The sequence below is a fragment of the Triplophysa dalaica genome, chromosome 21 (assembly GCF_015846415.1).
Source record: "Triplophysa dalaica isolate WHDGS20190420 chromosome 21, ASM1584641v1, whole genome shotgun sequence".
Classification (NCBI taxonomy): domain Eukaryota; kingdom Metazoa; phylum Chordata; class Actinopteri; order Cypriniformes; family Nemacheilidae; genus Triplophysa; species Triplophysa dalaica.
The window spans coordinates 5,656,755-5,671,341 of NC_079562.1; the positions used below are offsets into that span (position 1 = coordinate 5,656,755).

At 37.0% G+C, this 14,587-nt stretch overlaps 2 protein-coding genes across 2 annotated transcripts; both read right to left on the reverse strand.

The window, feature by feature from the left end:
* Positions 1 to 800: 800 nt before the first annotated feature.
* On the reverse strand, positions 801 to 8,324 carry tpcn3 (two pore segment channel 3). Its single transcript, XM_056734920.1, has 19 exons — positions 7,632 to 8,324; positions 7,152 to 7,234; positions 6,950 to 7,064; positions 6,405 to 6,533; positions 5,847 to 5,963; positions 4,805 to 4,923; positions 4,568 to 4,669; positions 4,290 to 4,416; positions 3,965 to 4,172; positions 3,706 to 3,850; positions 3,392 to 3,577; positions 3,192 to 3,256; positions 2,918 to 3,005; positions 2,733 to 2,802; positions 2,017 to 2,236; positions 1,786 to 1,876; positions 1,573 to 1,686; positions 1,281 to 1,393; positions 801 to 1,169 (listed from the first exon to the last, which is right to left on the reverse strand). The coding sequence occupies exons 1-19, from the start codon at positions 7,743 to 7,745 to the stop codon at positions 1,048 to 1,050; spliced, it is 2,328 nt and encodes a 775-aa protein (XP_056590898.1). The 5' UTR covers positions 7,746 to 8,324; the 3' UTR covers positions 801 to 1,047.
* A 1,373-nt stretch (positions 8,325 to 9,697) lies between these two features.
* On the reverse strand, positions 9,698 to 11,595 carry pgap4 (post-GPI attachment to proteins GalNAc transferase 4). Its single transcript, XM_056734958.1, has 2 exons — positions 11,497 to 11,595; positions 9,698 to 11,293 (listed from the first exon to the last, which is right to left on the reverse strand). The coding sequence occupies exon 2, from the start codon at positions 11,120 to 11,122 to the stop codon at positions 9,947 to 9,949; it is 1,176 nt and encodes a 391-aa protein (XP_056590936.1). The 5' UTR covers positions 11,123 to 11,293; positions 11,497 to 11,595; the 3' UTR covers positions 9,698 to 9,946.
* Between the last annotated feature and the right edge of the window lie 2,992 nt (positions 11,596 to 14,587).

Below are 14,587 nucleotides of genomic sequence, written 5' to 3' on the forward strand. Positions count from 1 at the left end.
AGTACAGCCTTTGCCGTAGTAATATTCATAATTCGTATTGTGGCTACACCCGCTGTCATTAGGCTGTTTTCTTTGGTTAAATAAACCATTCATCAAAAGTAAACTACTCAACGTAAAGTCAACAGATTACAAAACCGTTGACAGTTTACGGACTTATAATAAAGTTGCGCTTAGATAACCAAAACAAGATTAGCGCGCAGAGAAACAAACACCTCTGATTTAATTGTCCGATCTTATAAAAATAAACGTGCAAGCATCTTCCAACCCCCGAGAAATACAATCTGCAGTCAATTTGGATGCAGCTGGTTTCGTTGACATGCCTACGAAATGCAGTGGTCCTCCAATAGGACACGGCCTGTGACTAGAAGCCAAATTATGCCGTAGCGAGGATGAGAAATAAAAAATAAAGCGCTTATTACCTGCTCATTTTTATGTATGGAGGCTCATAACCTCTGTTCCCGCGTCAATAAAACGTTTGGACGTTGCTCCACCATGGCTAAGGACGCTGGATGCTCCCTGCTTAGTTCCCCACCCGTCTGGTTCCCAGCATCAGCACCGCGCATCACTCTTCCTCTCGAGCGCCAGCACAGCGATGCTGACGTTCCACACACGCTATTTCGCTCTCTGCTGGTGCACACTTGACAGCACATGATAACTAACCAATCGATTAAATGATGTGAAGTGCAGTCTAATATGCCATGTTAGCTATACTATAAGCCCATTAGTCCTACTATACAAGGACGATGCATTATAAAATTGATTAGAATGTGTGCAAAAATATCACTCTAAGCCAATTCCTGTTCATGGTGTAGTGAAATTCCCCCTTTTTTAATACAGTTATATAATAAGAAACATGTTACATTACAAAACGATTATTATAAAAATATATAAATACACATCTGATTACAAATGAGACTTTTTGACACTTGAAATAGATTAAACAGACGAATACTAGTTATCCAAATACCGAATTGTGCAATAAATCTTTGATGAAAATTGTTAATATATAAATGTTAATTTTTTTGAGGATTTTTTGTTTCATTGCAGTTATATAGAGTCAAAAACAGGGTTTGAGAAGTTTATGTTAGGTTCCTCCTCCTCGTCAAAGTCTTCAGAGTTGAGATCAGTCTCAAACATCCGCTGCAAAAGTCCATCCACCGTTCTGGATCCTGAAATATAACCCATTAGAAACATTCTTTTACACGTCAGCATATCAGTGCATTAGTCTAACAATTAAATTCAAATTTTGGATGGACTTTCTTATTAGAGTAAAAACACACTTCTTGAAGCAATCTTGAACATAAGGGAGGGCTTCCGCTTGCCAGATTCATTAGGACCCAGTTCATTGTCACAGCTTTCCATTGCATCTACAAGACCATTGTCCACACCATCCCTACAAAACCACAAAGATCTCCATTTAAAATCAAAAGCATCAGGTTACTACATATATGAATACAGTATGTATATAGATATATACTTCTCACATACACAAAACCATATAAAACATATATGTAGTGGTTAAAAGGACAGATAATATTGATAATGGTAAAGGTCAAACAATGCTTAGCATACTCTTGCACATTAAGTCCCAGCTCCTCGATTTTCTTCTCAAGAGAAGTCTGAAGATCACTTTTGTCAACTGTGTACTCCACCAAGAAGGCCTCCAAGATAAAAGCAATAAAAATACTGGGGGAGAAATAATAATATTAAATTATATTACATAACATTAGATTAGATTATAAAAAATATCAAAGCTCTTAATTCTGGTGGACAGCCATAACTTACTTGATTATGATAATGACAACGACAATATGAAAGAGGACGAAAAATATTCTGGCTGAAACATGTGTGACTGCCGTAAAACCGTTGGTCAACAGTGGACAACAGTTAAGGGAAAGGCATTGCAGACGGTTTTCGTTACTGAAATGTTCAAAGATCTCAGTTTTTCATTTCACACACAGCTTGATCAAACTTTCTCTATGAACCATTATTTGATTTTCAAGCTGTAAAGGATATCATGCCACTGATTCACCACAGTGAGCTCCAGCAGGACAATGAAAGAAGAAACAACATTGTTGAAGTTGTTTTTGCAGTAGTTGAGTTTTGCAAAGGTGGTGCCTTTCAGAAGAGGGTTCCCGCAGTACTCTTGACCAGGCCTTGTTGAGTTAGGCTCAAAATACTGTATTTTACCTTTAAACAACTCCATGCCAACCATGGCAAATATATAATACACCACCTGTAGTGAAAAGAAGAATGGATTTATATCAGTAAATATATAAACAACACTTAAATTGAATGCAAAGCTCTTACAGATCATCATTTTATACATTTGATATAGGCATGTTTCTCTTCCTGTCCCAGATGAGGTGAACCAGAACCTACAGCCATAAATCAGGCACCCCCTTTATATTGGACAGGGTGTCCTTGAGACCAGGTATATATTGATATAGACAGTATGAGGGGGAGACAGGTCATGAGTTAAAATAACACTCAGTTCAGTGAATAGAAATAGGTCTCAAAAGGAAAATTTTAGTGATTTGAGCTAATGATTTAAGCATTTCTGATTGGGAACGTACTGCTAAAATGATATCTTTACAAAATGGTTTTAAGACTTGAGATTTTTTCCCACAGTTTGAGCTCCATAGTCATGATGCTGCACTAGAGTATCAACTGGTATGACTTGCCTGTGAAAATCTCAGACTTCAGGTTTGTATTAATGTGCTAATACTAACCAATATGAGTTGTCCAAATGTTAGTATAGTTGGTCCAATTTTAATAAGCGTGTTGATGATGGCTCGGAATCTGAAAAGGAAAATGTTATGAATTTTTAATATGATAAAATGCTATTGTTTTAATTGCAGACACACACATATTTACATTGAAAGCACATGTTTGGATTGCATTTATCTGCAAGTACCTCTTTATGGAATCCACCAAGCGTACAAGTCGCAAGACTCTGAAAATGAAAACGATGTCCAGAATCTGGCGACTCGTGTAACCTCCAGCTGAAAATGAACAAAAAGACTTAAAGATATCTTTGCATTCAATTTATACACAATTAAATTTGAATGATCAAGATATGAATTTAATCTCTGGTTAACAAAACCTTTAGAGTATGCCATAATTTAATCTCATGCATGACTGTATTTAATGTGTTCATATTAATGTTCATATTATTATAGCTCACTAACCGTGTTTGAGTGCTGAATTAATGATTGTGCCTAAAAGTGCAGACACAACAATGATGGTGTCAAACCTGCGAGGGAAGAAGGCATGATAGGCATGTAAACTTGCACAAATTATATTATCTGACAAAATACTGTAAACCCCAAAGATTACAAGAAATGAACAACCACAAACATACTGAAGCACACAAAAATAGTCCACTTACCAGTTCCAAAACTGATGTCGAGCGAAGAACAAACGAGGTTCAGTGGCATAGAGTTTAAGAATGATCTCCAGCATATAAAGAGCTAGAAAACCCCACTCAGCATTGGACACCATAGGATTCTCCTCATCCAGACCAATAAACACAGCATTGATCAGGATAATAGCATCATAGACATACACAAACATTCTGAAACACAAGATACAACAGAACAAATTATTTAATTATTTGTTTAATTAAACAAAAATGTGCTTGAAAAATGATTATTTGTGAATGAAAGTCACAACTGTGATCAATTCTGTGCATGCAGGACATACCTGTGACGAACCATGTGGCGGATAAACCTGCTGGCTGCGGAGTTATACAGAAAGGGGAAACAGTTTAGCAATGGATGTGCTTGTGACCTGACTGTGATCACCTGGATACTTAACAGATCACAAGACTGGACGAAAGCTAACTTTCCTGCTCAGACAAAGAGGAAGATGAAGGAAAATAGAAAACAGAATATGAAGATTTTAATTCTCAAGTGTAAACATATCACTAGTCAAAATGCTTTAGGTCAACTATCTATTTGACCTATGTGTCCTTTCTTCTGATCATCTAAGACGCTCCACAGCAGTTCCCGGTGAGCAATACTGATATTAGGCTTGACAAGCTTGACCAGGAGGTTCCATTTTGCCTGGGACACCACTGGCTCCCCACCTTCACCCCGGGCCTCCTGCAGCACAGAAAACGCCCGACACATCTTAAATCTTCTGGCCTTCACTAGCTGCCGCACCTCCTCCTAGAGAACATAAACAAAAATCACACCCCATTTTAGTTTTGGAAATGTATCAAACATGGACAATAACAGTACAAGCAATCACCAAGCAAACATCTTTTAAAGTAAAGTTGCAAATACCTTCAGGTACTTTTTGTAGTTATTGTAAACAACAGCCAGAAAGAAGGACATGAATGTGTAGGTGTTGACAACAATATACAGAATGAAGAAAATAGTAAAGAAAATACTGTAGTTGTATGCAGGCATCCTTAAAAGACAAAACAAAACAGAAAGGTTATCCTCATGCTCAAAGCATTTGTGTCTGTGAAAATGTTTACATTGGTGAAAATATCAATTTTACACTACTCAAAGTGAATATATTGCAATGTTCATAAAAAACTCCAGTTGGATAGACTTACATGACATCAGGGCTATTTGCAGTGGTCATTAAAACATATAGATCGAAAACAATTTCAAAATAGTCAGTGAAATATGAAGACCCATCAATGGTCAAAAGGCCCCTAAGATTAAAAAGAGAAGACAAACAGCTTAAGGGGTTGTATATAAATCAACACAAGGGTCAGTAAGTTTACACACATGAGATTGTCAGAAAAGACGACAAATAAATATCAGTGAATGAGGTTTTTAATATTTACCTTTTCCCAAACAGCTTTAAAGCTATGAGAGAAAAGACCAACACGCTGAACATGAATAGGAGGAAAACATAGGAGATCTGAGGAAGTGCATTCCTAATACTCCTGAATGCCCTGCGGAGCTACAGACACAAATGGAAAAATTACTGAAAAAGGTCAGCAGAAGAGATATTTTTACTCTAAATGTACTTTTAGTTTAAATGCATATCTTACAGAAAACCTGGTTCTTAATACAGTAAACAATTAGCTTACACTAAAAGATGATAGGATACATTTTAAGTTTTTAGATTTTATTATTTATTCATATGTTTGTTGAATAATTATTATTAATAATAACTGTAATATGTATGAACAAATTATAGTACAATGGAAAATATGCTCCTCTCAATACAACTTACAGGGATTCAACCACACATTTGTACCTTTAGGCAACTAAAACATTTCATGCCATAATTATTTGACAATTTATTTAATTTAGAAACTAATTATCAGAATAATTCAATAAAAAAAATATTTGAGGGAATTTAAATATGTGAATTAATGACTTATGTGAATGTCAGTGATTTATTTAAAGGTCCAGTGTGTAATTTTTTGGACAATCTATTGATAGAAATGAAATATAATACATAACTATGTCTTCAGAGGTGTATAAAGAGCTTACATGATAAAGCGTTATGTTTTATTACGTTAGAATGAGCCATTTCTATCTAAATAAACAACGGGTCCACTTGCATGGAATCCACCATGTTGTTTCTACAATAGCTCTAAACTGACAAACTGCTCTACAGATCATGTTTTGTAAATACGTTCTCTCTATCGGAAAGGAAGCATAAACGTGAAAACATCTTAGTGCTGTGTCAGCTTCTGTAGTGCTTCGAAAAGGGAGGGGTGGAGTGAGCCATTGGTTGCAATTCGCAACCTCACGGCTAGATGCCGCTAAATTGTACGGATTGGAGCCTTTAAGGAAATTAGTGTACATAAAAGCACATAAAAAGGTAATAAATTTTGTCACTTTTTTTTTTTTTTACATGATTGGTTTGCTTACTTGTCGCCCCTCTGTAACATTGACTAACAGAAGTGGTCTTAAGACCCTTGACCATCGGACGCCAAAGTAGCCTGCTGCTTTCAGAGCCCCGTATATTGTCAAATCTAAAAAAGAGAGCTGAGAGGTGGAAAGGTGAAGAAAAGTCACACGTTAAAAAAGTGAGACTCAAAATCTCCCAAAATGTGTCAGGTGAAGCCACGCTATCTGCTGCATATAAACCTCTGCTCATAGTCATTTCCTGGAGATTCTGCCTTGTGCACAGGCATAACTGCTGAGAATGACAAACCACGGGCTAAAGTTCACTTTTCAACATTGTTACGAGGACATTCTCAGCATTTTCTTATGTTTGTAAAAATAAAGCCAAAGTACAGACAGAATTCTTCAGGCAAGTACACTAGTATGAAATATGTGCAAAGCCAAAACAAACAGCAAAATAACACATGGTAAAACTGTTTATTTTTAATTTCATTAAAAAAAGACTAAACTGTTTTTAAACACGGGTTTAACTGACTGACAAAGAGGTTACAGTTGCAGGAAATGTGGCGATTTCAGGCCTACCGTTACAATGAATATGAAGCATATATTTTTGGGATCCTTCCAGAATTTATCTTTTGGAATGACTTTGGCATAGTGAACTAGCCGCGCAGTGAAAGCAGAGAGACAAATGATCTCAATTGTAGAAGTTGCCTAGAACACACAAACACAACAAAGACATATAATTTGTCAAAGGGTTTAACAGTGAATTACCCAAACTCCATCAGCTGTGGGTGTCTAGAGACATATGGACTGTACCCAAGTCTCAAAAAAACGAAGGCTTAAATACCCTACAAGACCTTTGCTCAGATTTTGTCTGACAGTCTGGACTTGTTGCAGAAAGTCTGTGCCAGTCTGCAGATTTAGTGTGTTTCTATCTGAAACTTTCAAAAAGTCTGCAAGTGTATGATGTCTAGTTTAAAAAAAATCTTTTCAGTGTACTGCAGCCATTAAACAGAGTTAAAACATTTTGTGACATTGCAGTGTTTTACCAAAGAGCATCCCATTGTGTCACACTGGATAGATTGCAACATTTTCAAATCATGAATGAGTTTTATTATGACACATACCCATATTGGAACTGGCACAACTGCGGGGTCTTCCAACAGAGCTAGTGCAAGGTTTGTTATGATAAAAACATATACCAGCATCTGCATGATCCAGTGATTGTAGAGCAAGTAGAGTCTAGGAACAACATTATACAATATAGTACATATTACAGTTACAAAGAATTATTACTGTAACCCCAATAAGTAGCATCATATCTCTTACCTCACAGCCTGAGGTGATGTATCAAAAAATATGTTCCTGTTATATTGGGCATCTGAGACATATACTGTGGCCAGGTTTAAGCTCTAAAATATGATCAACAAACAGAAAATAAATAAATGAATGAATAAATAAATAAATAAATAAATAAACAGATAGCTTTAAACAACTTCTCAGAGCAGATCTAAATAAATCTTGTATATTGTTTAAGCATTTTAAATAGATATGCTTTCCAGTGTGCGTCTGTTTTTACAAAGCAAGACAGCAGATGTTTCTCTCATCTATATAAGGATCCAGATTGAAAAGTAACATATCGATAGGATGATAGTTAACAAACCAAACACTCCACTACGCACATTCACACTTTCATCTATAAATATGAACAGATGCTTTTTACTATGCGTATGCGAAAGCCACTTTTTTTGCACCGCATCGATGAACACGGGGTTCCAACTCCAAGAGAATGATATCAATTCAACATACCTCTGTCATCTCATCTGGAACATCATCGGAAACAGTATTCCCTCCATTGATTAAACCTTCATCCTTTGATAAAGAATGACCCGCCGTTTTCCCGATCGTCTCTTGCTCAGACATTTTTCTCTATCTTCCAACTTTCCTCTGTCTTTACGTAGCAGAAAGATCCAGTTTGCAGGATATCCCGTTACGAAAATGTCAAGCGAAGCGAATTTACGAATCCTACTATGGCGTAAACGTGGCTTTTAAAATTTTTAAACAGCCCTTCGCCATTGAAAAGTTGCGGGGCACTTCTGGAATTAATATTAATGAGACCAAAGCTAAGGCGACCAATCAACTTCAGTTTTTATCTCATTAATATTAATCATGTTTATGAGCGGGGCATCGCCATAGTGGGATTCGATCTGCTATATCGTTAACAGGGTGAACCTTCGATTAACAGTTTTAGGATGAACATTCACTAAAATGCGTTTTCTATATTGCCTTTAAAATACTTGATTTCGCTTTTTAAGCGGACTGTGTATTTTGACCGGTCATGTGACGAATTTCTGCGGAAATAGTGGAGATGAGGCAAAGATCCGAGTCCTTGCTGATGGTGTGTTTATTGAAGTCACACCACTCGGCATCGTTTGTATAGCATTCGGGCAGCTATTTCAGCGAAAGCAAGACCGAAATCCCATTTATTTGAATGGGGGATAAAGACATATGTTTCTCGCGCAAAATTTTACAATTTAATAGCATATTTCCGACCAACAATTAAACATGACATCCACTGTACTGCCATAACTTTTGTTGCGAATGCAGGAATTGCGTAACTCCAGCTACTGCGCATGTGCACACGTTGGCATGGGAGTCACGAGAGCGCGCCCCCAGAAAACCAACAGATGACGATCGGCTCTTTTCACTGGAGGGCGGGACTTCCTTTGCTCTGTTAGACCTGTCATATTGCATTCCCTCGTTCATAGTTTGGAAGTGGCGAGTATGTAAATATTATCTATGGTGGAAACAAGCTGTTGTTCTGGTAGTCACACATTACTTTGTGCTACAGCCAATACCTGTTAAACTAAAACAAAGATCACTTAATCTGGCTCACCCACTATAATATGGCAAATTAAGTTGGGGTCATATTAACAATTTCAATCACACTAACTTTACAGTAGGCCTGATATATTTTCAATCACTGAACATTAACACATAATTGTCTACATAATTTATGTACAATGAACACAAATGATATTAACTTAACTTTGAAGACGATGTCAGTGTATCAATTATTTGTATAAGTTTAAACGCTGATAACATTGTAAGACTCAAAATATGTATTATCTGTTCATTCTAGTCTACCATCTAGTGGACAAAATAAAGAACTACAACAATATTCTAGGAATTGAAATAATTGTTATTAAAAAATCCAGGTCGTTCAGCATGGATGTTCAGAATGTTCTGTTGTCCAAATAGAAAGTTGAGTGAACTTGAACTTTTGTGTACACAAGATGTAGCCAAATTAGTCATAAAAGGCCACACCAGACAATTATAAAAAATCATATCTACTAAACGAAGTTTAGTCTCTCTCCTTTCAGTCATTATCTCAAAAAGCACATTACCAAAGTCGAGCAGACAGCCATACATCACTTAAGATGTGACTGTTTTTGAAATATGGAAAGACACGCAATCTCATTTACACAAGAGTTACACAATCTTTCAACCCACAGTACAGCCAAAATGACAACAAATATGATTTCTTTAAACTCAATAGACTTGAGCCTTTAATAAAACGAATTGATCTATGTTGATAATCACATGAATATGGATCTTGTAATTGAAATTAAAATCATAGTGTATGTGGCTGTGGGAAGAATCATTTTCGTAACCCAACTAGTTTCCCGATCATGCACAATTTGGTATGCATTCCAAATGTGATATTTTAACTGTGGTCTAGATGCAAATGGTCCACAGAAAAATCAGCAGGAAGTGGTTTCACGCCCTAAAATAATTTGTAATCTTAAATCACGGGTTTGCACTTTGCACAATCATGTACTGTACTAAAATATAAATGATTGGTTTAATGCTACTAGCGTGAGTGAAATTCAGAATTGAAGGTGTTTGTTATTCCAGCAAATTGTAAATAATAACCATAACAACATTTTCTCAATGACACAAAGTTCTTTTATAAAATTCAAATAGAATACAAACATGTTTCCGTTAAAACTTTGTATCCGAATGAAAAAGTATATGAAAGTCAGAGTGTCAGATATACTCTGTGCTAGAGGTATATGCATTTTAGTGCCTAAAAATGACTTTCACACTTGTAAAAATAGGTATCAAATCAATCTAGGTCGAGCAGGGTTGATCCGGATGGAGGAGTAAGCTCCGATATGCGTGACAGAATTGGGTTCAACACTATGTGCCCTCTCTCCTGGTGTCGATCTCGCTATCTTCCACAGCACCATATCTTTGGCATTACCCTGAGCGCAGACAACCTGGTCCAGGTACTCTGCTGCTCGAAGTGATGCATTGCCTGGAAAGAGCATAGCAGGGGTGCAGCATTCAGTAGCGGGCGACACAGCATACAGCTGGGGCGAGAGGCGTCTAAACTCCAGGAGGTAGTGTCTCCCTGTCAGCTCAACGACAGCCATTACATAAAGAGTCATGAAAACAAGATGAGGAGGAGAGAGGGTAAAAGAGAGAGGTGTATAGTGTGACAATATGATGAGAAGGATAGTAGCAACAAACAGGCCCAATCCCAGCCATTCCAGTATCCGATACACCTCTGGATTCCAATACCTCTGTAGACGTTCCGGGTGGTAGAGCTTAATGTACAAACTGTTGAGGGCGAATTTCCTTAACAGCAAGTTTTTAACCAACAGAAAGAAATCTGCCATTGGCAGTGCATCATCCTCCAGGACGACGATGTTTTTTGGCCTCATAGCCTCCCATCCTTTTCGCAGACAAAAAACATAGTCTCTTTTCTCCCTCTCGAAGACGCTGGACGCTTCCCCGCTGTAGTGGTCCTCACCTGGAGAACGTCGAACAACCCGGAACTGTTTTTCCACAAGCAAGACTTCCTCGTTTACGGGACCGCTTTCGACATCACAGATTATGACCTCGGCGCATGATTTCTCACCACACGTTTTAAGGAGAGACATTAGCCGGTGCGTCACCTGTAGCAGGTAGTGATAGTCCCTCCCCTCGCTTCTCCTGGCGGTCACAACAGTGACCAAGAGATCTGGTTTCTCAGCAACCGGGTCTCTTTCTGAGGACTCCACGCTCTCCCAGAAACGCAGGGCTTCCTGGCCTTTGTTGTAGCTCTCCTGTAGTGCTGCATCGCTCAAGGGATCAAGATAAACTGTCTTTAAAAAATAATAGGAGTACAGTAAACGATGGCAACATATAGGCATTATAACTCCAAAAGTTAAAACACATAAAATCAGCCCTTGGACTACAGGGCTTGACCAGTGTAGGGGCTTGTTGATACAGGTTCTCCATCGAGGAGGCATCTGCGTCCCTTGAACCAGAGATTACAACTCGGAGTGTCACACCAGTCTTCAGAACCCGTGACGTATGTGTTTCGGGTGAGGCGACCCAGATTTACCTCCAGTGAATGACTCCACGTCCCTGAAGCTCGCGCATATGTGTGTAAACTTCAAAATCCACATACGGCCCGTTATCTAAAGGCAAAGTGATAACATAAATAGACCGTGGCATCATATTCTTCTTAGACAAACAACAGATCTTACCAAAAGTATTACAAAATTTGGTTAAAATCAGCTTTTTACGACAACGAAAACAAAACCTCAAATGATTCGAATCTGGCTAGTTAAGGAAAATAAGGATGAATGATTAAGCAAATCATGCATTATTTTAATAATACCTCTCATAATATTTCGAGACCTTCCGCCATACGTGAACTACAGCAACGAACTAGCGTACACCGGAATCAGAGAGCAAAGTGATGGCGACTCATCGTTTTACCGTAACATCAGGATGAAATGCGCATTTAGCTTTAGACAGGGTGCGCATGCGCATTGCATACGTGCGTTCCCTGTTGACATTCGATTTGTGTTTAACGAACGTTAATGATTGCATGTATGCAAGAGATAAATACATTTCAAGTTTCGTAGCAGGAAGTTTATTTTTTAGGAATTTAGCAGACGCTTTTATCCAAGTCGATTTAGCGAGAAATATGCCTCAAAAACATTCTTTTGACACAATTTGTGATGATTTTCAGCAGAGCTCATGGTTGAATGGTCTGTTAAGAGATAGATTACAATAGTAATTGTACCTGGTTGCCTGTTTTACGGTTATACCACAGAATGTACCAATCCCTTTATACTACGCACATTTGCAGTTGTGTAGTTATAAGCAAAATGTGTCTCATAGGTTATACTATGGGGTCATTCTATAATTAGGGGTACATTTCAGGTCAACAAAAAAGTGAAGAAATCAGTGTGCTTTTCTACAAAATAATCTAGTTGTTTCCATAATATACCCCCATATTGTTCTAAATTCATTAGTTGCCAAGCTTAGCACAAATTACTTTTTAAATATTTAAATGAAAATATTTGATTAATTGTTTTGTCAACTGTGTTACAGACAAAAGTGGTGTCATAGAAGAAATAAATGAAGTACTACACATATGATAAAACATTTGTCTGAAAGTTATTGAGTCTATTCACCAGGGGGTTTGAGGTTGTATGTGTAACTGATTTAAAAAATATGAATTTTAAACTGAATAACGAATATTCTTTGGTATACTATCATCAATGGATATTTTTTCAACATAATTCTCCATTACACTGAATTTAGAGTTATTCAACGTCTTTATGTAATACTGTTCACTCTAGAGATGTCCTTTTTATCATTTTTTTGCCTTCAATTAAAGATTTATGACACAAAAATCACACGTAACACAATTGACAGATAAAGTAACACAGTTGACAGAAGTAACACGGTTGACAGGATGCATTAGGAGAAAAAGAGAAACCTTTCTTTAAAATAAAACCTTTTTCATATTTTACCATGTCATTCCTGTGTTATAACAATAGTTAATGTATGTTTTAATCAACAATACTCAATATAGGCATAAACTATGACAAGAAACCCAGCCAACATTGTCAACCGTGTTAATCCCTGTCAACTGTGTTACACTTGATGGGTAACACAGTTAACAAGTAACACAGTTGACATTTCTTCCATTTTAGGGCCTTGTGCTAACTGCAGACCTTGAACATGTCCCCACATTACCTTAATCAACTAGTGTTTTTATATATTTATCTACATTTTTGTAAATATAATATCTAAAGTAAGTACACAAGACCATGTTGATAACACAGTTGATGAGCAATTCATCTACTCTATGTGTAGACAATAATATTGATAAAAAATTGAAGAGGAGGAGTAGAAATTTACCACACTGTATTTAAAATTCCTGCCACTGAAGGCCGTGACATCACATGATGTTGGACATGTGACTTTGGAACAAACCATTGTAACACAGTTGACAAAGATTTTTCGGACACACACAAAGTTAATAATTTAATAGATATAAACAAGTGAATTCGTTTTTAAAATACATTTGCCTTGTTTTAATGATTATTTTTAACAAATAAGGATGAAAATAATATACAAAAACATGTATTGTAGTGTCAATTTGAAAGGCAAAACTTGACTTTTAGCAAATTGGACAGCACAAAAACTGTTATTTCCAGTACAGCATATGCATTTTCTCCTAATTAACTCTTGGAACTGGTTTACTTTTATGCATGAAATAAAGAGGAATGTTCCCTAATATAAAAGTGATCATTGCTTGAAGTGAATATTCAGTAAAAATTACAAATACAACCAATGGACTTGAAATGTACCCCTAATTATAGAATGACCCTATGGTTAAACACTTGTATGGTGTAAACAAAGTCTGTATATCAGACAATTGATCACAAAACCTTGGAGGAAACGGTACAGCACCTTAAAGGGAGAGGTCATGACTTGTGGTGTTCCACAGAGCTCAATTCTTGCTGCGCTCCTGTTCAATTTGTATTCGCTCCCACTTGGCCAAATAACGAAAAAGTACCAAATTGCCTATCACAGCTATGCAGATGACGCTCAGATCGACTTAGGCCTCTCACCCAATGACTACAGGCCTATTGACTCTCTTTGCCAGTGCATTGATGAAATTAACAGCTGGATGTGTTAAAACCTACTTCAGTTAAATATAGACAAAACCGAAGTCATTGTATTTGGTAACAAGGATGTAACTAACAAGGTAAACACATGCAGTGCCTTGATTTAAGAGGAGAAAAATCTTTATATAATTTTAGAGTCTGACCTGAGTTTCAGCAGTCATGTCAAAGCAATAAGCAAATCAGCGTACTACCATCTCAGAAACATACCCAGAATCAGATGTTTTGTCTCAATTCAAGATTAAGAGAAACTAGTTAATGCATTTATCACCAGCAGGGTGGATTACTGTAATGGACTCCTTACAGGTCTTCCCAAAAACCATCAGACAGCTGCAGCTCATAAAGAACGCTGCTGCCAGGATTCTGACCAGAACCAAAAAATCTGAGAATATCACCCCGACCCTAAAGTCCTTACACTGGTTACCAGTTACTTTTAAAATCAATTTCAAAGTATTATTTATTGTCTGTAAATCACTCACTGGTCTAGGATCGAAATACATTACAGATATTGAATATTAACTAAACGGAGGTCTCAGATCATTAGGATCAAGTCAGTTACAGATAACAAGGGTTCACTCAAAACAGGGCGAGTCAGCTTTAGTCATTACGCCACCCGCAGCTGGAATCTGCTTCCAGAAGACATCAGATGTTTACCAACAGTAACTACTTTTAAATTCAGATTAAAAACACAATTGTTCAGCTGTGCATTCACAACCTGAGTACTGTGCTGGTTTACATCAACTGCACTTCTATTTCTATTTTTTTTCCTTTTTACAAATACAC

Coding starts and splice junctions, on each gene's coding strand:
- pgap4 (XM_056734958.1), bottom strand. CDS start 11,122: ATGCCTCCTCGATGGAGAACCTGTATCAACAAGCCCCTACACTGGTCA.
- tpcn3 (XM_056734920.1), bottom strand. CDS start 7,745: ATGTCTGAGCAAGAGACGATCGGGAAAACGGCGGGTCATTCTTTATCA. Junction 4,173..4,289: donor ACTACAAAAAGTACCTGAAG/GTATTTGCAACT, acceptor TATGTTCTCTAG/GAGGAGGTGCGGCAGCTAGT. Junction 3,851..3,964: donor TCAGAAGAAAGGACACATAG/GTCAAATAGATA, acceptor TTGTCTGAGCAG/GAAAGTTAGCTTTCGTCCAG.